This window comes from Patiria miniata, unplaced genomic scaffold (genome assembly GCF_015706575.1).
Source record: "Patiria miniata isolate m_02_andy unplaced genomic scaffold, ASM1570657v1 HiC_scaffold_3, whole genome shotgun sequence".
Classification (NCBI taxonomy): Eukaryota; Metazoa; Echinodermata; class Asteroidea; order Valvatida; family Asterinidae; genus Patiria; species Patiria miniata.
Window position 1 is genome coordinate 2,540,788 of NW_024037069.1, and position 24,775 is coordinate 2,565,562.

The 24,775-nt window shown below is 41.0% G+C and overlaps 1 protein-coding gene across 1 annotated transcript; it reads right to left on the reverse strand.

Moving 5' to 3' along the window:
- Window positions 1-4,540: 4,540 nt before the first annotated feature.
- LOC119736388 (protein-serine O-palmitoleoyltransferase porcupine-like) lies at window positions 4,541-21,735 on the reverse strand. The gene is made up of 13 exons (XM_038210404.1): window positions 21,682-21,735; window positions 19,449-19,736; window positions 17,116-17,314; window positions 15,490-15,533; window positions 14,342-14,526; window positions 13,483-13,589; window positions 12,105-12,230; window positions 11,464-11,564; window positions 10,093-10,169; window positions 8,825-8,888; window positions 7,568-7,653; window positions 7,074-7,184; window positions 4,541-5,211 (listed from the first exon to the last, which is right to left on the reverse strand). The coding sequence occupies exons 2-13, from the start codon at window positions 19,726-19,728 to the stop codon at window positions 5,110-5,112; spliced, it is 1,482 nt and encodes a 493-aa protein (XP_038066332.1). The 5' UTR covers window positions 19,729-19,736; window positions 21,682-21,735; the 3' UTR covers window positions 4,541-5,109.
- Window positions 21,736-24,775: the final 3,040 nt, after the last annotated feature.

Here is a 24,775-nt window from a genome sequence, read left to right on the forward strand (position 1 = left end):
GTGTACAAATGCAGCCAGCTGCTTCACTTCTCTCCCTGGTGACAAAAGGACAAGGGCTAATTGACCGATTTCTCCCCCGTATCTCTCTGTCTGAGACCCACAGCCTCTGCTACTACACACGTCACTTAAGGACACAGTCAACGAATGGCCATTTTCATTCAGCGACATCATCTTGTATTCAGTTGTATTTATCATTTAAGCCTTGTAGTTCCATTCATCAGGCACAGGCTGTGACTGCCATGGAGAATTGTATCAAAGATGAACGGCAGTGGATGTTACAGGATAGACTCATGATAAATGATACAAAAACAGAGTTTATCATCATTGGTTCCGGTACTAGACAACAATTATCTACGCTAACACTTTCTGACCTTACAGTAGGTGATGTCACAATATCCAAAACATGTCACGTACGGAATTTGGGATCCTGGTTCAATTCTCATTTATGTATGGATCAGCATGTCACAAAAACGTGTTCTGTGGCGTTTTATCACATTCATAACATCAGGCGTATACGTAAATACTTATCAAAGAATGCTTTGGTTGTCTTAGTTCATGCTTTTGTAACCAGCCGGCTTGACTATTGCAATAGTTTATTTTATGGTCTTCCGAATACACAACTGGCCAAACTGCAAAGAGTTCAGAATGCAGCTGCCAGGCTTGTACATGGGGCATCACGCTGGAACCACATAACACCATTACTTCATCAATTGCACTGGTTACCGATTTGTTTCCGTATTCAATTTAAAGTACTACTGCTTACATTCAAAGCTCTTCACGCCTTAGCACCTAACTACATTTTGTATTTTCCCCGCTAGACACACGTCCGGAACCCCCGCGGGTACCAGGGTGGAGGACTGACAATCAGGCCCAAGGACGACATAGTGCAAAAAGTGAAGGTACACAACCTTCAGTACCACTTCTTGAGGGCGGTAGGTTGCCGCAACAACAAGGAGATATCACCCATAACCTCGCGGGAGGGGAGAAACCTTTCTAGTTTACTATCGGGACCTCCTTGCGGAGATGACGAGCCGGCCAGAATTTCTCGGCAGGTACAGAAGAGAGGTGCGACTGGCAACGTGTATGCTCCAAGAGGCCATTCTCTTTTGCAATCACCTACAGTTTTACTTAACGGTCACAGGAAAATTTCATATGCATTTTAAACCGATGTAGTAGTCAGAATTCAAAAGAGTCCCCAACACAAACCTAAAGTCGTCCACACCAATTCACTGAAACCTTTTCACGGGGAAGTCGACCGGTCATGGTTTAGTCTTCCTCGGGGCGAAAGTGGACCACGTGAAAGCATTGAGCACGATCGGGAAACTGAATCACGTGAAAACATTGAGAATGATGGGGAAACTGAACCACGTGAAAACATTGAGATTGATGGGGAAACTGAACCACGTGAAAACATTGAGATTGATGGGGAAACTGAACCACGTGAAAACATTGAGATTGATGGGGAAACTGAACCACGTGAAAACATTGAGATTGATGGGGAAATCGAAACTGAACCAAGTGAAAACATTGAGGACAATGGGGAAACTGAACCACATGAGCATATGGAACCTGATAATCTAACCAAAGCAAAAGGGCTCGATGAGAAAAGGCCACCCCCAAACAGCACAAAAGACAAGCAGGAGTACTTTTCTGTCCACCCCCGACGGAAACGAAAACCCCCCCCCGACAGATTTGGGGAGTGGTGTATATAGTTAATGTTGCTATCTCCTTTTTGTTTTGTTTTTGTGTGCCTCAGGCCAAGGATGGGTCGGACTAGAAGTCGCAGCCCTACCAGACGATTTGAGTGTTGGGAGTGCCAGCGGCAGTTTACCAACCAAAACAGCTTGCGACGACACCTGGCAGACCAGCACGGTCTGAGGGAGAGGTTCAAGTGCCCCTACTCCAATTGTTCCCTGAGCTTCACGAGGAAGCACGATTTGGACCGCCATCTGAGGATGGCACATCAGGAGGTCACCCCGTCGGTTTCCCATGAGCAGGTAATGGTACCCCGCACTCCTGGCAGGGATCAAGCCCCGCCGGAAGACAGGTTCAGCCTCCATGCCTGGAATGTTGAGAGGAGAGTGATGGCAGCCTCCTTTTCGCCATCACCAGTTCCCGTGCCGCAGGAAGCCGCGCAGCGAAGGATCCAGGTTCCAGAGCAAGTCTCCATCGGCACACAGACGGACGCCCGGAGCGGTACCAGACACCACCGAGTCGTCCAGCGGACCATTCAAGAGCTGCTGGACAAGGCAGGAAGAATTACGACCCGGGTCGTACAGGAGAAATTTATTCAAGAATAGGGCAATGTTGTTATAGTTTTATTTGAATTGAATTGAATATCTGTATTATTTAACATGTTTTTGAGGATCAACAATTTTGTTATAATTTAAATTGACTTTAAAGTAAATGTTTTTGCTTACAGGTGTTTAATGTTTTTAAAGTTGTTTACTGTCCAGAATTTGGAAATTGATTTTGTCACATTGAAGTAACAAAATGTTTATTTTACAACAGCAGGGCAGAGTCTTTTGAAATGTGTGAAGGAAAAGGAGGAGATGACAAAGGAAACGCCGTCCGTTGACAGGAGCAAAGCCAAACACCGCCAGGCCCCGTCAGCGACTATGTCCTCTGCTAGCCAAGCTGAGGGTAATGCTCCACTGGATCTATCCGTTCGTGCTCCAGCCCAGATGCCAGCAGAGATCTCGTTGTCACCGTCTCCAATGTCGGTCTTTGGGGAGGCTAAAGAGGCGCCACGGCCATTCGTACGAGCTGGAGGCGGGAAGCCACGTGGAATGTTGGCCATGATGAAGGTCAACGAGGCTACAGATGGAGAATCTCTGGAGGTAGAGGCGACGTCCCCACCGGATGTGGTGCCGGCCAAACCCATACAGCTGTCAGCCATGAAGGGAAAAGTCAAGAAGGTCGTCTAGAACACCACAACCATCCGCTATGACACAGACGGGAGGAATGTGGAAGAGATCCGGCAGCATCGAGTATACCACGTGGAATTCGAGCATGACTTCCGGAGCGGCACCTCCTACAGTTTCTACTTTGAGTTGTTCAGTTTCTTAAAAGTTATCTAGCGTTTTATAAAGTTTCTATTCATCAAAAGTTTCTAAAAGTTTTGCATTTATCTAAAGGGTTGTTACGTTTTGTATTGATCTAAAAGTTGTTACGTTTAGTATTTATCCAAAGGTTTGTTAAGTTTTCGAAAAGGGACTTCACCTCATTTTGATTAAGTTAATGAGGAGGCGTCCGGTTTAGAGGCGCTTGAGGTGTTGTCCACTCGATGTCTTAAATTTGGAGGCGTTTATGTAACTTAGTTGATGCGCCATTATGTATGTACCTTGAACCTCACCAGATAATTTTCGCATTTGCTTAGTTTGTTATTTAGCTTTTTGACCGGGACGGTCAAAGCAATAAGGAGGCTTTGTGATGCAAATGAGCGAGATTTGCTATGCGATGCGAGCGCCAGCAAGAAATCAGAGTCTAACTATAGAGGGTGCTAGAGCGCTACTGCGCTAGTTGCACACATTCAGCGCGAGCGGCAGTGCGTGTTCCTACATCGTCGGCAGCGGACGTGTGGAGTGCTGAGCTCAGGTATTGGAGGCTACAGTGTGCGCTACCTCGATTTGAGCGTGGGCCACTGTTAGGAATACTTGAGTGGGACTGCGGTGGGATGCTGATAAGGAAACTAAGGATTAGTTTCTGGTCCGTATACTAGGGGAAGGGAGTTAACTTACCTTTGGAAACCCTAGGGGGAGGCACTTGTAGCCTCGAGAGGCTACAACGGGAGGATCACAGCAATCACTTAATTTTTGAGGGTACAGTTTAATCGACGATAACTGGGAGGTTCAAGCAGCAGTAATTGAGTGATAAATAAAGGAGGTCACATCATCATTATTTCCTTGTCCCATTTACTCTTGACCCGTGTCCTGTCTGTCCCCGAGGAGGTTTACTGAGGGTCCAATCAAAAATATTGCAGCGACGTAGCTTTCGATATCATTGCGACATCTTAACAACGTGATGGAATCCAATACTAGTAGTAAAAAGCTGCTAAATGTTCTCTAGTTTATTTGTTTGTTTTTTTATTCTTCTTCCCCCAAGCCACATGCTCGTCCCATCTCCAAACCATTTCTGATGAAATAGTCTCTACTGCACATATTTTTTTTAAGCATAAGCCTCTTGATCACTTTCACCCTGTTTTATAACCCTACAGAATTCACAGACCATCTCAGCTCCTTTGGAAATACATGTATAAGTAAAACCTACTTTATGTTACACCTGTTTTACGAAACAGGTTTTTTTTAGGTCACATAATAGTGACATGCGGCAAATTGGTCTTTTCTGTACTGAACGTTAATTTCTACTTAACCAGGTTTTGCGGGGATTATTTTGACAAGAACGGAATGAGGAATGAGATTTTTTTTCATTCGACCTTATTAAAGCCAGTTGGTTTGAAGCCATCACCCTCGGGCAGCACACTCATATTTTGGGGATTCGCTCACTGTGAGCGGGTCGCTGACAGATATTTCTGGCCTCGCTCCCTGCGTGTTTATCCGTCATCCGTTCCAAATACCGCAAAACCTTTGCAGGTATAGGCCTACATGTCATCCGGCGCGAATTGGTTAAATGTGGGTAATGTAGAAGTGTTAACCTTAAGAGGAGAATGCAAAATTAAACAGGCAGTGACTCAAAGTTTACCTTGAAGGCTTGGCGAGGTTTAACAGGGTTTTCTGGGTTACTTCAGGGTAAAATCTTGGGTTACCGCCTCTTCAATTTTGCACTCTTCCCTTACTATTTCATTTGGGTAGAGAAATATTATACTGATGCTTCAGTGTTTGTTTCGCCTGTCGGTTGCCTCTTGGCATGACGTTAGAATACATATTGGCATGAGGTCAGAATGCACATTGTATACAGCTCAATGCAGCCATTTCGGTTCACACTGCAAAAACCAGCCCATTCATCATCCCATTCAGGGATGGGAATACAGAACTTGTGACAAAACACCCTGCCCATGGACACATACATTTACACTGTAACTCCTCAAGCTGGGAACTCATTACCCTACTCACATATCTTGAATGCCACACTCCAGACGAAGCACTTGACTTATTTTACAAGCCAATAGAACACATAGGTTGCCCCTGCTACGTAGTGGCTGGCATAGTCCAGGTGAGACCATTTCTTAAGAGTGTGATGCATTTCATATCCCTGTAAAATAGAAGGAAAACAATGCATGTATCTCAATCACTTAACTTGATGAATGAGCAAAGTAGTTACATGTAATGGTGGGACGTTCTGGCAAAATGTGACAGAACTGGGCAGAGGTTGAAATGAGGGTTGGCAAGTATTTAGAAAAGAGAATAATATTCTCCCTACAATACTGGGCACAATTGCAGAATAGCCCGCCACTCGATCTATGCACCTCGTAGCCGGCTACGGAGTCACGGTTGATTGCCCTCAAGAAACCATCTCAGTGCTACCTGTATGTACTATGTACGTCATGCTCCAGTGCACTCCCCCTCCGTATCCGCGTAGCCAGCAACAGTGTAGTTGTTTTGGACTAAGAATTTTTTTCAGCAACCCCCATTCCTTTTGTGTTGCTTCGTTCTCAAGGGGACCCCCACTCAGTATCCGCGTAGCTGGCAACAGATTTGAATGGTTTTGTTTCCAGTGATTCCAACCGCGTAGCCAGAGATTTTAGGGGTATATTTCCAAGTGGCGTGGTATTCTGCAATTACCCCCAATATCAATAGGTCTGAAAATTGAAAAAACATCAGGGCCATTTTTTTCTTCATTTTTTCCTCGTGGCCGGTGCCCAGTTCTGTCTGTTTTTTTTCGCCAGAATGAATCACAATTTCATTTTTCACCAACAAATTCTCAGTAAAGTAGTTGTTTAATGACCTGATATACGGTACATGTACTCCATAGCATTTTCAATGACTTGACTTGACTCCAAACAACACAACTCAGCAGAAGTAAATGCGAAGTAAATGACCGATTTAAAACTTGATTAAAACCTCCAAATCAAAACTTGACTAAAACCTCCCAATCAAAACTTGATTAAAACCTCCAATTCAAAACTTGACTAAAACCTCCAAATCAAAACTTGACTAAAACCTCAAAATCAAAACTTGACTAAAACCTCCAAATCAAAACTTGACTAAAAACCTTAGTAAAAGATTCAAATGAATTTAGATACTTGAAACCTAAGCCAGTTTACCAATTCACATGGGTGGTTTTAAACCGTCAGTAAAACGCTGCTGCGTTCTGCGGTAAAACGCTGTGCGCGCCAATTTCCATATAAGGAGATTTTTTAGCACAATTTTTAGCGTGAGGCACGTACCATAGACATGGCCAGAGGGATGCTTCACAAAACTTGAAGTAAATTGTTGAACAAATCGTTGGAAATTTGTATTCTTCTGGCTTGGTTTTGGCTTGCATTGTATGGACCGAAAGGTATTTATGAATGGGAATATAAATATGTGTTTGGCCAGTTTTAGACAAGTACATTTAAAACTGGCTAGGGGCGTGGATGCTGATAATTGCCCTGGCCTTCGGCTTGGGCCATTATCAACGAACAGGGCCCAATTTCACAGCGCTGCTATATAAGCACACGATTATCTGCTAACAGAGCCTCCGTCTATTTCATTGAGACCGTAAGCATAAGCACAGCAAAAGGCACGCTTACTTCGGAGGAGAAATTTGTTTAACTTAGCGACGTAACAATAGAAATCACCATGCGCGCGACCGTTAGCACATTCGCGCCGTGAAATAGTGCTTAAAGTTAGCACTATTTTTCTGCTATGCTAAGCACAACTTTTCTGTTAACTGTCAAGCAGCAACGTGAAATTGGGCCCAGGCCCCTATTCAGTTTTAAACATATTTCTCTAACACCGGTCATGCACATATTTATGTCCTTAGTTCAGAATGACTGAATGGAAAATTTTACATCAATCTTGTCCGTCTGAGACTGAATTCTAAATGGGGCTGGTCAAAGTCACCCAAGTACGTTTTGGTTCAACACCACTCTGGAGTGCCAGATTAAAACAGTTGTCATGATCATAACTCACTTTTTCCTGAAGCTCTGATGAATCTGAGCTAAACATGACCCCAAGGTACGCAAGATGGAACATGGCTAGGAGACCGAAGCAGATATTGGTCAACAGCACCAATGGATTGGCCTGCAAGCAAGAAACATGATCTCAAGATTCAATATTTGAACAGTTCTACTGGGTATCCTCTGTGTTCTAATAATAATAATATAAATGAATATTAATTAAGCGCACACATCCACCTTATAATAATAGGCGCTCATGGCGCTACAAAATTTAACAGAGATTCCATGACTTGTGATTGAGTTTGTGATAAGTTGCAGAAACTACTGGAACTCTGCAACAGAACATGCCTAATGGACAATAACTTTCTGGTTTGCAAAAAAAACCATGTAGTTCTTTACCACCAACAAATGGCATGCCATAAGGCTAGATACCACTTCTTTGTCACCTTATCTATGTTGAGCAGGTACATGTAATGCAGAGTCGGTTGTAACAAGATTATTACTTACACTCTGGTACGAATGCTGGCAATCGGGTTTGCACCTTCTAGCAAGAATACATGCGTTGAATATTGTCGCCAGCTTCTGACGTAAAACTATGAACAGGTATGAAGAACACAGAAAACAAATTATGAAAAGTAGTTTGTAATACATGTACAGGGTGACCCAAAAAAATGCAACCCTGAAAATTTGCCATTTTTTTCTGTGAATGTTCATGTTTTGGATATCAGATTAAAGCTTATAGTTTTTTTCTTTCAAATACTGAACAAAAATCATGAAAATAGCACATCTGGTTGCTGAGAAAATGCCAATTTTGTAAAAGAAGTGATTTTTCATCCTTTCCAATAGTGCTTCGAACAGTGAAACATGTTACTGTAAGCCCACTGTGCAACTGTCTTTCATTTGTGCAATATCTTTAACATTTTGACATATTTATGATGCTGAAAAGGTTTAAAACAGCACTAAAAAGGATAAGATACCTGTTCAGGTGTAAAATAAAAGGTATTTCCAGGTGGAAAATAAAAGGTATTTCCATCAAATTCATTTGTACTCTTGTCATATTGTGTGCGTGTTGTTTGTAAGGATACGGACATAATGCATTTCATGCACAAATAGATACAGTGTACCGGTACATTGTATCCCTTAACTGTGGTAATGCCATTGGAATGGACCAAAAAGAAGTTGTGTTACATAATTGGCATTTTCTCAGCAACCCAATGCCCTGTTTTCATGATTTTTATTTTCAGTATTTGAAAGAAAAACCTCTCAGCTTTAATCTGATATCGAAAACATAAAAATTCACACATCACGTTTGTGACAAAAGGCACATGTTTCAGGGGTCACCCTGTATATTCATAAAATGAAGAGTACCGGTATATTTCCAAACATATCCATTTGAAAGAATAAAAACAGTATGGCAGCTGTTTATATACTCCATTTTTCAGCATATTGTATTCTTAACTGTGTTCAAGTATTTAACAACTGTCGAAATTGCTTTTGGGCAGCCAGGATAGAGAGCAGGATTCTAAAAAGGGAACAAAATAGCATATATTCTGTTTTGGAATCTTTAAATCTTTTTCAATGGCATCTCTCACTGTCTCTGAATTTGGTCATAAAAACAATTATTGTTTCTGTATCCATGAGCACTTTTATCATCCCAATTTAACATTCTCTGTCATCTCTTCACAAGCTTCTCCAGGTTTTGCAGCTATGCAGCATCCCCCTGTGGACAGTTTCTTCCTAACATTCTCCAGACAGTGTACTCACCATGCTCAACATAGGAATAAAAACCCAAGGAAAGTAGAACAGCTGCTAGCTGGAAATTCAAACCCTGAAATAAAAAGGAAGCAATTCATACATGGTATGCATGCTCTTAATCATTATATCTATAAAGTGTGTATATTTTATCTCTCGGCTGGCTGACAGCATATCACCCTAAGATGCTCTTTTTATTTTACTTTTACATGTTTTTTTACTATTTTGCATTACTGTGTTACCCTTTCCTTACCAAATTGTTTATTGACTTGGCTCTCCCCAGGACCAAATTGTTTGCTCAGTCATGCGCAAATCACTAAAGCGTGAAAAATGGACCACAAGTTGAAAACTCACTTTTTTTTCAACTCTGATTTTCACTGCCAAGGAGTGATTAAAGTCAAAGGTGTTGTGTGTAAACTTTGTTCCTTGAACTTTAGTCTTTCATGTGATGTTAAAATTAAGGCCATATGTGCAAAAACAAGAAAATTATGCCTGTTTGTTGGTCTGGCCCCAGTTATCAGACTGCAAGCCATTTCACCACATGACCAAATGGCACTCCATATACATGTACCTGAAATTGTGCATGGCTACTTCTGAAGCACTTTTCGTACATTTTTGTAATGGTAATAACACTATGAATAAACTACACCGTTAGAACGATCCGAAAACACTCTTTCAGCTGGTATATGTTTGATGTATGGATGGCCAAACATACTAACATGCCAGCTTTCTGAAAAGCAGTGATTAAATCTGTGTTGTGGGTTTTCCGTGTGAGGTTTCCTGGTCAACTAAAGTTGCCTGTGGTAAGCAGCAGGGGTAGATCCTTGTCGACAAAAGTCGCCCATGGAAATGAAAGGGTAAGGACACTAGTAATTTCATTGGTCATCAACTTGTAACTTAACAGCACAAAATAATATGCAAATAGTGATTGTTTATGAGTGCAGGGTAAGTATATTTCCATGAGGTGTCAGATGGAATGTACCATTCCATGAGGCACCTCGTGGAATGGAATATTCAATTTGTCACCAAAGGAATTTGTTCTTTCCATTGCACAAATATAAAACATACACCATTTGTTTCATACAACACCTGAATAAATGCTTGACCTCTGATTGGTTAGGGCCACCTATCGTGTGACCGTGCAATCAAACTTCTATTACCATTAAAATGGAACTTGTTTTGTCGCGTTGGGACAAATAACTCAATGACTTGTGATCAAGACCCACCAACCAGATGACAGGGGTTTATTCAGGCCTTGTATAGTATGTATTGTGACTCACATGAAGCAAAGAGCTGGCAGCATATGTTAGAAGAACAGCAGCAAAGTTTCCAAGCTTCCTGCTGGTTTTGAATACATCTACCGTAGGAAGAAATATAGTAAAAAGCATAAATATAGTAAAAAGCATAATTAAGTATAATTTTTAAGTAAATGCAGTGAAATCTTGATAAGTCAAACTCTGATAACTCAAAACACCTGTTAAGTCATATAATTAAAGGGAATATACAACATTTGCAAACATCAAAAAATAAAACTACCAAGTTTTTACGAAATACCCTACTAGGATGTTGGTAAATGACAGTCTAAAGCATCCTGTAAAATTATGGCACCTGGTGTCAAGTCATTTTCAAGAAAATGGTAATTTTGTATACATTTCCAACAGTGGTCGGCCGACCACCGTTGGAAAAACCTAACTATTTTTCAACTACTGCTCCAAATTTACAATTTTTTTTCAGTCCAAATTTAGTTTGCTATTGGTTACATGTTCATGAATGGGTGCAGGCCAGCTAGACTGGTTCCCTTACCTTACAATTTTCCGACATCTATAAATTGATCCATTTTATCTTTGGTGGAGTCAGGGAACCAGACTACTTAAACAATTTTTGTTTTTCTTGGTTTTTCAAGCATTTTCAAACACAAAACTTCAAACATGTCACTTAAACAATATTTGATCTATTATACTAACCCCTCAAATAGTTCATTTCTGAAAATTACAGCAAAAGCCAATGATGTACATTCCCTTTAAGAATCCATTTCCTTCATACAGTAGTACAATGTATAACAATGATATACAACCCTGCTTAACTCAGAACTCTGCTTAAGTCAAATTTTGAACCTGTTCCCTTGAGGTTTGACTTATCAAGATTTCACTGTAGTCACTGTACTGGTACCACCCCCAATCGTCCTGCCAATTACTCCCTGTACTGCCCCAAGCACTCTGTGGTTTTATGGATCCATCAGGGAATAAATACAATGTAATACCATGTAGAACAGAAGCTGGTGGGTTAATCGTCCATCAATTTGGTTTTTTTTAAATATATTTTCTGCTTTACAGCCACATGCACATGACACTAGACCTAAGCTACAAACAGTACCAACTAGAGTGAACTCCACGCACTACGCACATACCAGGTAGTAATAGATCAGGGCAGAGTGACATTATCCAATGAAAAATCTATTCATGTCCACACCAGTTTTCATCGGTTGCTGTGCGTTTTCATCATCAGACTCAAGAACCACTAAGTTTCAAGAACATAGGTCTGGGAGCTAGATATAGATGCAGAAAATTCCCGGATGTCCGCGCCCATCCATACAATGTCAGGAAAGCCCAAACATTGTTTTTATAACAGCTTGTTCTACCGTGTCTACTCACATGTTTTCAGCCACATGTGCATAGGGAGATTCCAGTTGGTGACGACTTGAACAAGAGAACGGGGCAGCTCAATGTGCCAGGGCCTGGCTACGCTCAGTTCCCTGTGTCCAAACACAATCAAGAAAAGATATCATTCAAGATACATATGTACAGCCCATTCAGCTCCTCAGCTGGAAATACATTATGAATTATGTTCACAGTTTAATGTAACTAGTCCCCACCCCTCCCCCACCCAGACTGTACACTGTTGACGCTCCCTTACGTGGCATGACTCCTAACACGGCACACTTTGATTTTTGGCCTCTTGTGCCTTGAATTTTACCTCAAATTTTGTACTAAGTAAAATTTCAGCAAGCTCTTAATACTCCCGTTCCTAAACCTCGAGTTTACTGACCCATTACATGACGACAGAGAATTTTTCTGATTTTGTTTTACGTGCATAGTGAACCATTTAAAAATGCGCCCCAAAATAAAATAAAAACTTCCTAACACACATTTGGTTGGATATTGGAGTAAAGATAATAATAGTTTATCTTAGTTTAACTTTAAAGAAATTCTTCAATTTTCACTTGGGAATTTTTGAGATTTAGACAAGTGTGCTACATTCGGGCATTCATTTTCCACAAGGATTCTTATCTTACCAGTGTTTATTTCCACCTTCTTTGGGGGCACCGAGGCCCAATGCTAATGATGTGGACTCTGAAACAAAGCTGACAAAGTAATGACTGAACCGGAACGACATGGCGTCTTTGTATGCATCCAACCACCTGTAGAGGGAAAATAAATTGTTTAATTCCTGGGCAAACTATTCCCAAATACATATTGTTTTGCATTTTTTTTTTGCATTCAAAGTTGTAGACGCAAGCAATTATTACTTGGCATCAGACTTGACGTTTCAGGTACAATATAATGTGACAATGGGCAGTTTTCCCATAATTTTATCGTGTGCTTGGATACTGTAATTGCATTGGTCGAGAACGGCCACATGTCCAGTCTGTAAAATTGCATATGATGGTTAACCTCATATACAATGCACGTTGCACGTGTACGTGTAGAACCTGCACGCGCGCTCGTGACTGAGAAATGCTTGCAGTGCGCAACCGCTCAGTCTCATGTCTGGCAGGAATACCTGCAGTTATCAAGGGTTACACTGCTCTGATTTAATTTTAATGCAAAGTAATTTACAACCATTTTATCGTTTTGACTTAGTGGCACGATATAACACACCAACTGGTGACTGCTGTGATATGGGATATGCCCTTTTTAGTTGCTGTTTTCATTTTTCAACATTTCCTAAGTGTCTCAAAATGATAAAATTGGCATATTGCCCATTTGAACAGTGCTTGCTATTGACTGGGAAAGCAATAAGTTCAGTATTATGAGAGTGGACCATCCACAAAGATACCGTGAAATTAAAATTAAAGGTGCGATATGCTAGATACACATGTACATACATATATAGGACACTAGGTCTTCATAAAAAAAATATCGGAATGACTGGACTCAGACTTGACATGCACATAAGAAACTCAAATGTGCATTCTAATCCATTGGCAAGTCTGAATTAGAGTTTGCCACACATATTTCAAATTGTTCAGACATATTTCAGACATTTTCCGACTATTGGGGATTTTAGGACATGTTAGGGTCATGGTGTCAACAAGGCAGTGTTGTAGTCCATCACAAGTCCTCCAGTCTCAGGTCACAAACTGTTCAATGAGCGATGATAAAGGCATTCTTTTCTTATTGTTTAGCCCCTTTTTTCTTGTACCAGACTTGTGAATTTACCTCTAATTTACTTGTGATCGCACTTGTGATCATACTTGTGATAGACACCACAACAATACTGCTACAACATGTAGGGTAATAAGATTTTGTATTGATGACATCACACTTTGTTTACATGTGTTTTTTCTTATGGGAGCCTTCTCGCTACTTCTGTTTCGCAGCCCCATAGAAAAGCGCACAAGTAAACAAAGTGTGACGTCATCAGTGCAGAGGCTTATTGTCACTTCTCACTTTTGATCAAATCCCAGAAAAAGGACCGGTGCCAGACAGGTGGAAATCAGCAGACACAGCAATGACTGCAGGAACTTGAAGAATGTTGTCACTAGCCAACGTAGATCCTGTCAATGGGGGAAACAAGTTTTAAACAGACACAGATGAAAATTTCATCAATGGACCGATTTGGTCTGCTGTTTATACTGCGCTGACGAGTCAGAATGTTGATTTATTGTGCGGTATATTGGGAAAATATGTCACTTCTAAGCAAAGTAACTTTTTCGCTCTTATCTTGTGGAACGTTTGCACTCAGTGTCAACCATCCCATTGAATCCACTGATCTTTAGAGATCAGTGATTAACCACATTGCGCCGGCATTATTTTTGGCGAAAGTTTCGATTTTTGCAAAAGGCAAAATTGTCCTGCCAACTTCTGATATACAGCCAAACGCCACAACTACTGATTCGCAAGAGTCATTTCAACAGTATTTGTTCGATGTTTCTTGCCGAAACCTCATAAGTTTCAATACTCCGTGGTGTGCACTGAAGCAATAGGTTGTGCACAATGGCCAATTCAAGTGAACACAGTCCGTCTCCACAGACTTCACAAACTGTGTGTGTGTGTGCAAAAGGTATGAGGGATTAGCATGTTTAGACGTCACCCGGAGGCGAGTCGAGGCAATCTTGATGTTTTAACCCGTCGGCCGTGGTTGTGTATAAAAACATCCAGTGCTTGTTATCACGTCCAATGACACAAACGGATTAAAACCAGCACATTCTAATTTTTTGCCCACGCAGAACCGCCAACAGTGTAAATCAGCCGTTTGTCAGGAAAACACGTCCAAAGGATATATTTTAACTACATAAGTCTCACTTACTATATCTCCACCAGGTTGAAGCAGACGAATATAACTCGAGTAGCTGATCCAGGGGCCAAATATGACAGTAGCCAGGTTGAATGTGTAGCCCAGATACTCCACGAATTCTGGAATCTCAGCTACAACCCCTTGGTCGAGGTCAAAGGCCAAGGAGATGACCTTCATAACCAAAATCATCTGGGGTCCTTGAGCAATGAGTGAAACAACAAAAACAATAATATTCACACAATTTTACAGTGTACTGGCCTTGCTTTTTTAAGTTCCCCACCCAACCCCTTAGACAATGTTAGAAATGTTCACAGAAGGTATTCACCTTTGAATGAGACATCCGGCATGTGGAGTCAGGTTGGTGTACATGGTGTAGCGGTACGTTCCTTGCCTTCCACCGCTGTGACCCAAGTTTGAATCCTGCCTGGGCCAACATGTGGATTGGGTTTTCAGTCCCTGCCTGATTCCGCGGGTTTTTCCCAGAATATTCTTCTGGGGTTTTCGTCCCACCTCTAAAAGTGTCATTTCTTCTTATTGTATTCTCTCTACAGGTTTCTTCAGGCCTAGCGGTACAATACCTAGGGCGCGTTTGAGGAATCCTTAGTTTCATCAACAGAAATAAATGCCGGTAATAACAATAATAATTAACATGAATCCCGCAATAGGGCGACAAGTTGTGCGGGACTTCCACTACATTAGGGCGACACACCGCAATAGGGCGACAATTTTGGTGTCGCCCTATTGAGGTAACTACCCTTCAGCGAAGGAATTTTACTGTCGCAAATGGGCTAGATCGTTTGCTCTTGGTCCAAAACGTACACATACCAAACTTGGTTGGGATCGGATAAGGAAAAATTGGGTTAGGTCACATTAAAGTTTGAAAAAAAATTGTGCACGTTTCTATGGAAGTGTCTCCCTGTTCTGCAATCCAGAGTTATTACATAATAATAATGATGTTTAGTTATGGAAAAATTTTGAACTATTACTTCAAAATTTTGAATTATTGCATTTGTGGCCCACCAATAATGCAGTTCATGCAGGGTAGACTGGTTCCCGCCTCCAATAGGATTGAACATGAAGAGACACGGAGACATTCTTCTCACAAAAATTGCTCAATTTTTAGGTTTTTTAACTAAATCTCAAAACATAATTACCCTCACCTCTAATTTTGTTCCATGCCACAGGATCTGCGAAAAATAGTTCCCTGTAAAAAAAAAAAAAAGAAAGAAAATTAATTATGCACAAATATACACCATGGATATGAAGAGGTAGCGCAGAAAAGTGTTTTTCATTAAAACAGCGAGAGATTTAATAGGGGTGTGCATTTACGGGTAGAAGAGGGTACCCAATTGAAAAGAAAACACGGAAACCCTGGCACCCGTAAAAGAAACCCAACTCCAATATTAAAAATCCCAGAAGTTGCTGTTCAGATTGTTCACAAAGTCCATACGATAATACTACCACATCTGTGTGTAGATACAAGAAGATACAAGTGTGTACAGTGAGCTTTATAGCTTTATGGTGTAAACTGCAAATTCCACAAGCATCATAAACGTGAAATATGTTTCCACAATTCCACGATTCCACAATCTGGAACCGTTTCCTGTCATCAACAGTTCTGTACTTGGGTACCCGGTTCCGATGCACAGCCCTACCAGAGATAGAACCACTCGTCATTTAGAATGATTCCCTTCTCATGTTATAGCTGCAGACTTCTCCAAGGTAGTCTATAAATGTTGCATTACTAAATTAACTGCAATCCAAAAATAAATGACAAAGTCACATATTTGTTTTTGCATTCTTAAATTTCAATCAAGCTCCAAGCAATCAAGGACAAGCTCCAAGCTACATCTGCCACCTGCTCCTTCAATACCAACCTGCAGGAGCACTCCGGTCATCTCATCAGGGACTCCTCCCTACAACAACACCCAGAACCAACCAACTACTCTCAAATCTCATCTATTTTATCAGGCTTATGACCTCACATAGCAATTTTGTTTCTAGCATTGTTTGTTTTTTGTAAAGCGCATCGAGATTTCCTTCGGTAATGTTTTGCACTGTATAAGTTTGATCTTATTATTATTATTAACCCTAACCCACCTCACTCCTCCAAAATCCTCCTGGCGGTTTTGGAGGATTCTAGAGGATTGAGGATGAATGGGGATTGAATCAAATGAGGATTCTGGAGGATTGAGGATGAATGGTAATTGAAGCACATGAGGATTTTGGAGGATTGAGGATGAATGGTGATTGAAGCACAAGAGGATTTTGGAGGATTGAGGATGAATGCATTTTGAGGCAGGACTGTCTGATGATTTTGAAGGATTTGGCGTTGGTTATCCTTCATTTAAATACGAGTGCAAAGTTTTGGGATGAGGAGGATTTTGGAGGATTGAGGATGAATGCATTTTGAGGCAGGACCGTCTGACAATTTTGAAAAATTTAGGCAGAGTTGCAAAATTTTGGAGGATTTTGGAGGATTGAGGATGGTTGTAAGCAACAAGGGCCTAGGGGGTTAGGGTTAATCAGCCTTAAGCCTTAAGCTTAAGCAGAATCTTTTTCAACACTGACCACTACCAATTGTAGTCGAGTCTTAATCCTCACAAGTCCATCGCAAGTCCATGACAAGTTCTCCAGTCCAAAGTCAACGCACAAGCTCCTCAAACAAACTGTTAGTGCTCATCCACTGTTACTTGTGACTGGACTTGTGAAAGGATGTATGTGATTGACTTTCGAAGGGACTTGTCATGGACTCGACTGTGGCACTGACTGATGCCCCTACTTACCAAGGCACCAGAACCATCACATAGACCGCGGCAATGACCGGCCCCTTGTAGTTGATGCCTGTGGCCTGGCAAGCCTGGAGGAGGAAGTAGCCCAGTAGGCCTAGGGCCACGACCTGAATGATGAGACCCTCAAAGAAATAGGACAATGCCAGTAGGCCTACTGCCAGAGATAGTAGATGGTAGATCAATGAGGGCACACCTGTCAGAAAATTATTTGAAAAATAAAATTCAGGCTCATGAAATGGTAACTTTTAATAGTCAAGATCTGCCTGCTCGTTAACCCCACAGCCTCAGCACTCTATCATGTCTGTGAAGGATTCTTCAGGGAAAACTAAGATACCATGTGACACAAGATACCATGCGACTAGAATATTTATTTGTTAGCACCTTCATTACAGACACTAATTCCCTTATAAATCCATTACATTAGGGCCCTGTCACACTTCTGCGTATCCTAATTCCTTATGAGTTGCGCATTGACATTTTTTTCATACGCAGTCGTACGCACAATAAGCACCTCATATGCATCTCTATCGTTTTGTGTAAGTTTTATGTACGCAGGAATACGCATGGTACGGCCCAGTACGCCGGATAGTTTTGGGCATGCACAAAACTACGCTGCGTACGCTGTTACGCAGGTCATAAGTTATAAATAAGCAGCGCATCGGTCCCGCATCGGTCGAGCGTGGTACGAGTACGCTATGTGTTCGTGGGGGATAAGCGGTTCATACGCGGTAATACGCTGACCTCCCGGCACGCACCCCGAGCCGTCTATATTGGCGTTCTTGCATCGCAGATACAACGCACGCTGAACGAACTCATAGCGAATGCCGACGTATTGCACGAATTAGTACCACTCATCCTGCGAGCGGGAAGCGCATTGTACTTATTCGCAACTTATGAGAAACAGCGTACTTGCCGAACTCATACGCATCTCATACGCAATGGGTGCGCTGAATTCGTTACTTGTACGCTAGATGTGCATCGCACATAAGTCTTGAGTTTCATAAGTTTTGAGCGTACGGCTGCGTATTGAAAAATTTGGATAAGGAACTCATAAGGAATTAGGATATGCAAAAGTGTGACAGGGGCTTTAGTGTTGAGGTGGCCTGATATGGTACAGGTACATACCGGTTTATAGCTACAGGCAGGTTGTGTTTCTTGGTTGTTGTTTTGGGGTTTTTTTGGGGGGGTGGGGGGTGCAGAGACTGATGCGTTTAAGTGTCGCTTATTGGGAATGTGTTTACGTGAATTACTAATGCTCTGGCCTACACCGCGTTATGGGGAAGTTTTTTAGTGTTAGGTTAATTAGGACCAAGTTGTGGGGACTTTCTGCTGTCCCCACAGCGTTTTTGGTCCCCACAAATACCTTGTACAGACGAGTGTATGTCCCCACAACTACGGAGTGTACATACAATTACATGTACACTCCGAGGACAGACAAGCACATGGAGAACAACAGATTCCTTGTTGGCCTCAAGAGTTCATCTTTGTTAAATGGTCCTCGATCGTGCGTTGGTGTGCTTAGTTTATGGGAGAGTGTTATAGGGACAAATGGAAAGATGATGCTTGTCCTCAGTAGTTGGGTAAAAAAGGACTGTGCATGTGTGTGGGTAGGCCGTCACCTCATGATTGGGAAGTTTTTTTATTGTTAGGCAAATTAGGACTGAGTTATGGGGACTTTCTGCTGTCCCCGCAGTGTCTTTGGTCCCCATAAGTACCATGGGACAACTTGTGTGTAGTCCCCACAACTACAGAACAAGTATGCATGAGTATGTAAACACCGGCAATCGTGGACTAGGGACAAAATGGATAGGGCACAAACAAAGGGTCCACAATTGACCGACAGTCCACAATTGAAATACCTGTACAAAACCAATGGGAGCTGTTGCTAAAACGTTTGAGTACAAACAAAGGAATGAGAATAAGGGACCATAGGGGGTCCACGATTGCCGGTGTTTACGAAGATGTGTGTGTGGTGTGTGGGTTTCTGGTGTTTTTTCTTTTCTAATAGCATTAATTTTGATATGTTTGTCAGTCAGACACTACTGTAGCTGTACACCTGCAAAAACCTTTGACTTTGTGCATATTCGGACCACACTGGTCATGTGTACTTTGAGACATACGTTTATACATGTGAGTGTACAACATGCATGTTTTGTGTCCGGCACAGAGTAGCCACATTGCATCATCCTCATTCATGTACAGGGTCCGTACTTGTGGCCAATAAGAAACCCACTGAGTCATATCGGACATTGAACACTAAAGTGCCACATAACTTGCCAGTGTTAAATGTAAAACCCAAATATGAAACCAAACATATTCCGCATTACCCATCAGTGAGACTGTCCTCATTGCCATGCACCCGCACACCAGTGGGGTAATAATCTGAATGCCTTGCATCAGCGTCGGCACTACGCAGTTGCCAAAGTGCTCCGTGTAGGAGAAGACCGGTGGCGGGGGCTCCTCGAAGCCAAACTCCCCACCGCTGTAGTAATCTTGATACTGCTGCATCATCTGCTGCAAGACCTCCTCTGGTATGTCATCGTAATCCTGCCAGGGGAATTCGGCGTCCATCATGTCAGCGTCTGCGTCCATCATGCCAAGGTCCATCTTAATGTCTGCAAGTAAGAACAATCATATTCAAATTCTTAGTAAGAGTTTTTCAATTTTTGTGAAATTTCATGTTGAAGTTTTGATAGGCAAACGTGTGCCAACGAATCTGGAAATTTCACGAAAAATAGACATCTGAAAAAGGCAGCAATTTCTGATTAGCCTATGAAGAGGGTGAGTATGCTTCTAAAGCAAAAATAAACTACAACCTAAGCCTAAATGTGAAAATTTTTGACAAAGTTCACCATGTTTTTGTACATGGTGGAAGTGTGGCCTTTATGTACGGAGGTAGTCCAGTAAATTTGCCACATTTATGTGTTGCTTCGTTTCTCAAGGGGCCTCCACTCTGTTCCTTGCTAATTCTACCACCATGCTGTGACTCAGTATCTGCGTAGCTGGCAACAACGGACCAATCCAGTAAGCCCCGCCCACTGCGCACTGGGCAAATGAACACTTGCTCCTCTCCAATGCCACACTGCATTTTCCTGTCGAATGCATCATACGCGAGTGCACGCATGTCGGACATTTGTGCACGCACGTCGGACATAAACCACGGCTGTGATTGGTCAGAACACCATGGGGCAGTGCTTACTGGATCAGTCCATTGGTTTGGACTTGAATTGCTTCTTTCCCAGCGATTCCAACCGCGTAGCCAGATGACTTTAGAGGTGTATTTCCGAGTGTCCGGGAAATCTGCAATTACTCCTCCGATTTAATAATAATACAGTCGTTTTCCTAGTCATGCTAGTTCCGGATTTTTTCTAGTTCCAGATAGCTTTAAAAAAAAACTACCTCTTTTTGATTAGCCTCCAATAATTTTTTTTTGCTGACGAAGTGCATTTTGAAAAGAAAAATGTAAGCTCCTTGATACGCAAAGATCTTTCCGATAAAATCTTTAGAAGAGAAATTCCGACTCGCACTTCGACATGTTCAGTACATCACTTGTACCATGTGATTTTGAATATTTTGTTCATACACTACAGTCGTATAAACTCTTCCATCGAACGCTGGTTGAGTCAAAATAAGTTGTAGAGTCTCTAATTTATTTAATTTCGCCAACGACTGACTGCATGCTTTTGCCTAGTTCCGGACAGCGCGGGCACTTACAACTCAACTACACGGGCACTAATCTGTTTTGTGTGGCATAAGTCTCAGTGGCTGGGCGAAAGATTTTCGGTCCGTGCGTAAGTTCGAGGCTAATCAGAAAGTGCTGCCTTTTTCAGATGTCCATTTTTCGTGAAATTTCCAGAAACATTTGCACACGTTTGCGTATCAAAATTTTAACATGAAATTTCACAAAAATTAAACATCTGAAAAAGGCAGCACTTTCTGATTAGCCTATATAGAGGGTGAGAATGTTTCTAAAGCAAAAAAAACCTACAAAGTAAGCCTAAATGTGAAAATCAAAATTTGGCAAAGTCGACACGTTTTTTGTACATGTGTACAAAATGTGGATGTGGATGTGGATGTGTGGCCTATGTTTACGGAGGCAGTCCAGTAAAAAGGCCACATTTATGGGGCTACCCACTCACCAGAGTCACTGCAGTGCACCGACTGTGCTATACAAATTTGATGGGAATTTAATAAATGTTATAATTGAGCCCTATCTTAAAGAGTACAGCGCCCTCTGTTGATATGGATTACCGCCGGCAAACCTTTAGTAAACGTTAGTTTGCCGGCGTTACCTCCGGCAAAATATCCACTATCATTAATAAATCGTTCGTACGTACATTTTAGTAATTCGTACGTACGGTTAGGTAATTCGTACGTACAGTGTGGTAATTCGTACGTACGGTTTGGTAATTCGTAGGTACGAATAAGATTTATTTTTAACCATGTCCTGGACTCCTATTTCACATTATCTACACTTCCATGCATATCCACTTTTTAATTTAAAAAATAACAGGTTGGCACCTTCGCCCGCATGGATCACCATAAATAATATTATCTTACCTTCCCTTTAAGGCTTTATTATAATTACCAATTAGACTTTTCTAGTGTTGACTGTTCAGTGTGGTGCTAGTGCCAACTGAAATGGCACAGATTTCAGTATCAAATTTCAGCTACCTCGAATTAGAGCTGTAGAGCAAGCAGCATGTTCAGTTTTTGATCTTTTTCTAGGCTAAGGCCGCCCTCAAGTGACCAAAAATAATCAACCTTTTCCACGTTGAAGAGGCTACATGCCAACCTCGTCCCCAGTGCTTACTTTATTTCCAACGGCGTTTCCAATAGTAAACCCTGGATAGGAAACTTTCTTCCTGTATCCTGATTGGATACCGCAATTGGCTAGTAATGGATTTTTATCGTATACTTGGTGCTATATATTCACAACGTGCAGTACGTGTTTTCGCGATCATTCGTCCACGCCTTCTCGAAAATACTAATTTCCTTTCCAATTTGCTCATATTAATATGAAATATGATACTGCATGTTGTCTCGATAAGATCGTAACAGTTTGATTTCAAAAATCGTGTTTTCGTAACTCACGCCGTGCTCGCGCCGCTACGAATTGACTCTGTTTTTACCCCAGACACCGCATACAAAAACAAACGCTAATGTGTAACGCATATCCAGGCACCTGACTGTTCCTCATTTGCATACGTGTGCAAAAATCTTGCACATGCAAATGATCCAATACCAGGTTGAGAGAGCAGGTAGTGGTGGGCGCGTACTGCTCGACACCCTGGAGAGAGCAGATAGTGGTGGGCGCGTACTGCTCGACACCCTGGGGACGAGGTTGGCTACATGCCAACCTCGTCCCCAGTATGGCGTGTCAAACGTTGCAATATTCAATATTTTGCAATATATATGTTGGATGTGTATAATGTGTTTGTTATCTTTTACATTTATGTGCGATGTTCAATATAAGTGTGCGATGTTTTTCATTATTTGAGCGATGTTTAATATATTTGTGCGATGTTTTACAATATATGTGCGATGTTCAACATATGTGTGCGATGTTTTACATTTATATGCGATTTTCAATTTATATGTGCGATGTTTTTGAATATATACATGTGCGATGTTTTCAATATTATGTTCGATTTTTTTGCATTAAATGTGCGATGTTTTTTCGATACAATTGTGTGTGTTGTTTTACAATATATTTGCGATATTCTCAAATATGTGAGCAATGTTTTACACATATGTTTGACAACTCGAGCTATTTGTATTCGATGTTTCATCGGTATGTTTGCATTCGATCTTTTGCAAATGTTTCCCTTTTCATTCAATGTTTCGTTAAGAGTCAAAGTCTGGTTACTAGACCGCGAAAGTCTGACTATTTCGCCTAAAGTCAGTGTATGAGACGTCAGGGGATCGCGTGAAGTAATTAGAGCCAGACCTAAACGGTAAACACCGGAATTGTGGGTAATTCTTTAAGCATACGCAATGCGTTCATCATACCCCCAGCTGTGCCTGTACTACCCATAGTGTTATGTGCATCATCTATGCATTGAGGAGTGCATGACACATGGTCTGAGCTCCAGGGCCGATGTGCACCTGTCCCGTTTAATGATCCAGTTACCTGATAATTTGTTAGCATAAGCTGATGTACAATTGGGCTAAATTAGATGTTTATGAAAAAAAATCAAATTGTAAGGGGTTAACCTTGCATTTTTTTGCAAAATCGGGAAAAATCAGATGTTTCTGGAAAATTGCAGATTGTATGGGTTAGATGTTTATGAAACATTTCATATTGTAAGGGGTGAACATTGCATATTTTTTAGCGAAATTGGGCAAAATCAGATGTTTTTCCGAAAAAATTCAGATGTAAGGGATTAACCTTGCTTTTTTAGTGAAATTTTGCAAGGTTAGATGTTGCGAAAAATTTCAAATTGAAAGGGGTTAACCTCGCATTTTTAAAGCGAAAATGGGGAAAAAATTAAATGTTTCTGGAAAATTGCAGATTGTAAGGGGTTAACCTTGCTTTTTGAATAAGATTGGGAAAAATTAGATGTTCGTGAAAAAAATTCAAATTGTAAGGGGTTGACCTTGCATTTTTTTTAGCAAAATAGGACACAATCAGATGATTCTGCAAAATTGAAGATTGTTAGGGCTTAACCTTGTATTTCTAGCAAAATTGGGCAAAAAGAAATGTTTATGAAAAATTTTAAATTGAAAGAGGTGTACCTTGTATATTTAGTGAAATTTGGCAAAATCAGATTTGTATGAAAAATCTAAAATTTTGCCCAATTTTAGTAAAATATGCTCCAAATTTTGCTTAAAAAGCAAGGTTAACCCCTTACCATTTTAGATTTTTCATACGAATCTGATTTTGCCAAATTTAACAAAATATACAAGGTACACCTCTTACGATTTAAAATTTTTCATAATCATTTCTTCAAGGTTAAGGCCTAACAATCTGCAAATTTCCAGAATCAACTGATTGTGTCCTATTTTGCTAAAAAAAAATGCAAGGTTAACTCCTTACAATTTGATTTTTTTCATGAACATCTAATTTTTCCCAACCTTATTCAAAAGGCAAGGATAATCCCTTACAATCTGCAATTTTCCAGAAACATTTGATTTTTTTCCCATTTTCGCTTTAAAAAATGCGAGGTTAACCCCTTTCAATTTGAAATTTTTCGTAACATCTAAGGGGCCATTCAGAATTTTCAATGTTTTAAAATTTCTACTATTTTTCCAAATTGTGGGTGGGTGGGTCAAGCTAACTAATTGAAAATCGAAATTCTCTTTTCATGGAAAAAAAGATCCAAGTCTTTCCGAAAGGACACGCAACCCGCACAGGCCCGCCAGTGGGATGTAATGATGTACATGCAAGTGCATGTACATGTACATGTACATACTGCGTAACAAATCAGTTTTTTTATAAATCGAAATTAGGGGTGGGTGGGTGGGTCAAAATAATTTGGAAATAAAGTCGAAATTTTAAAACATTGAAAATTCTGAATGGCCCCTTAGTAGTAGTATTTTTATTTTTTTTTTTTTTTTTGGGGGGGGGCGCTATTTTTTGACGTTGGTGGCGCCACTTACACCCCTTTTATATTACTCGAAAATAGGCCACATACATATCACCAAGTTTAAA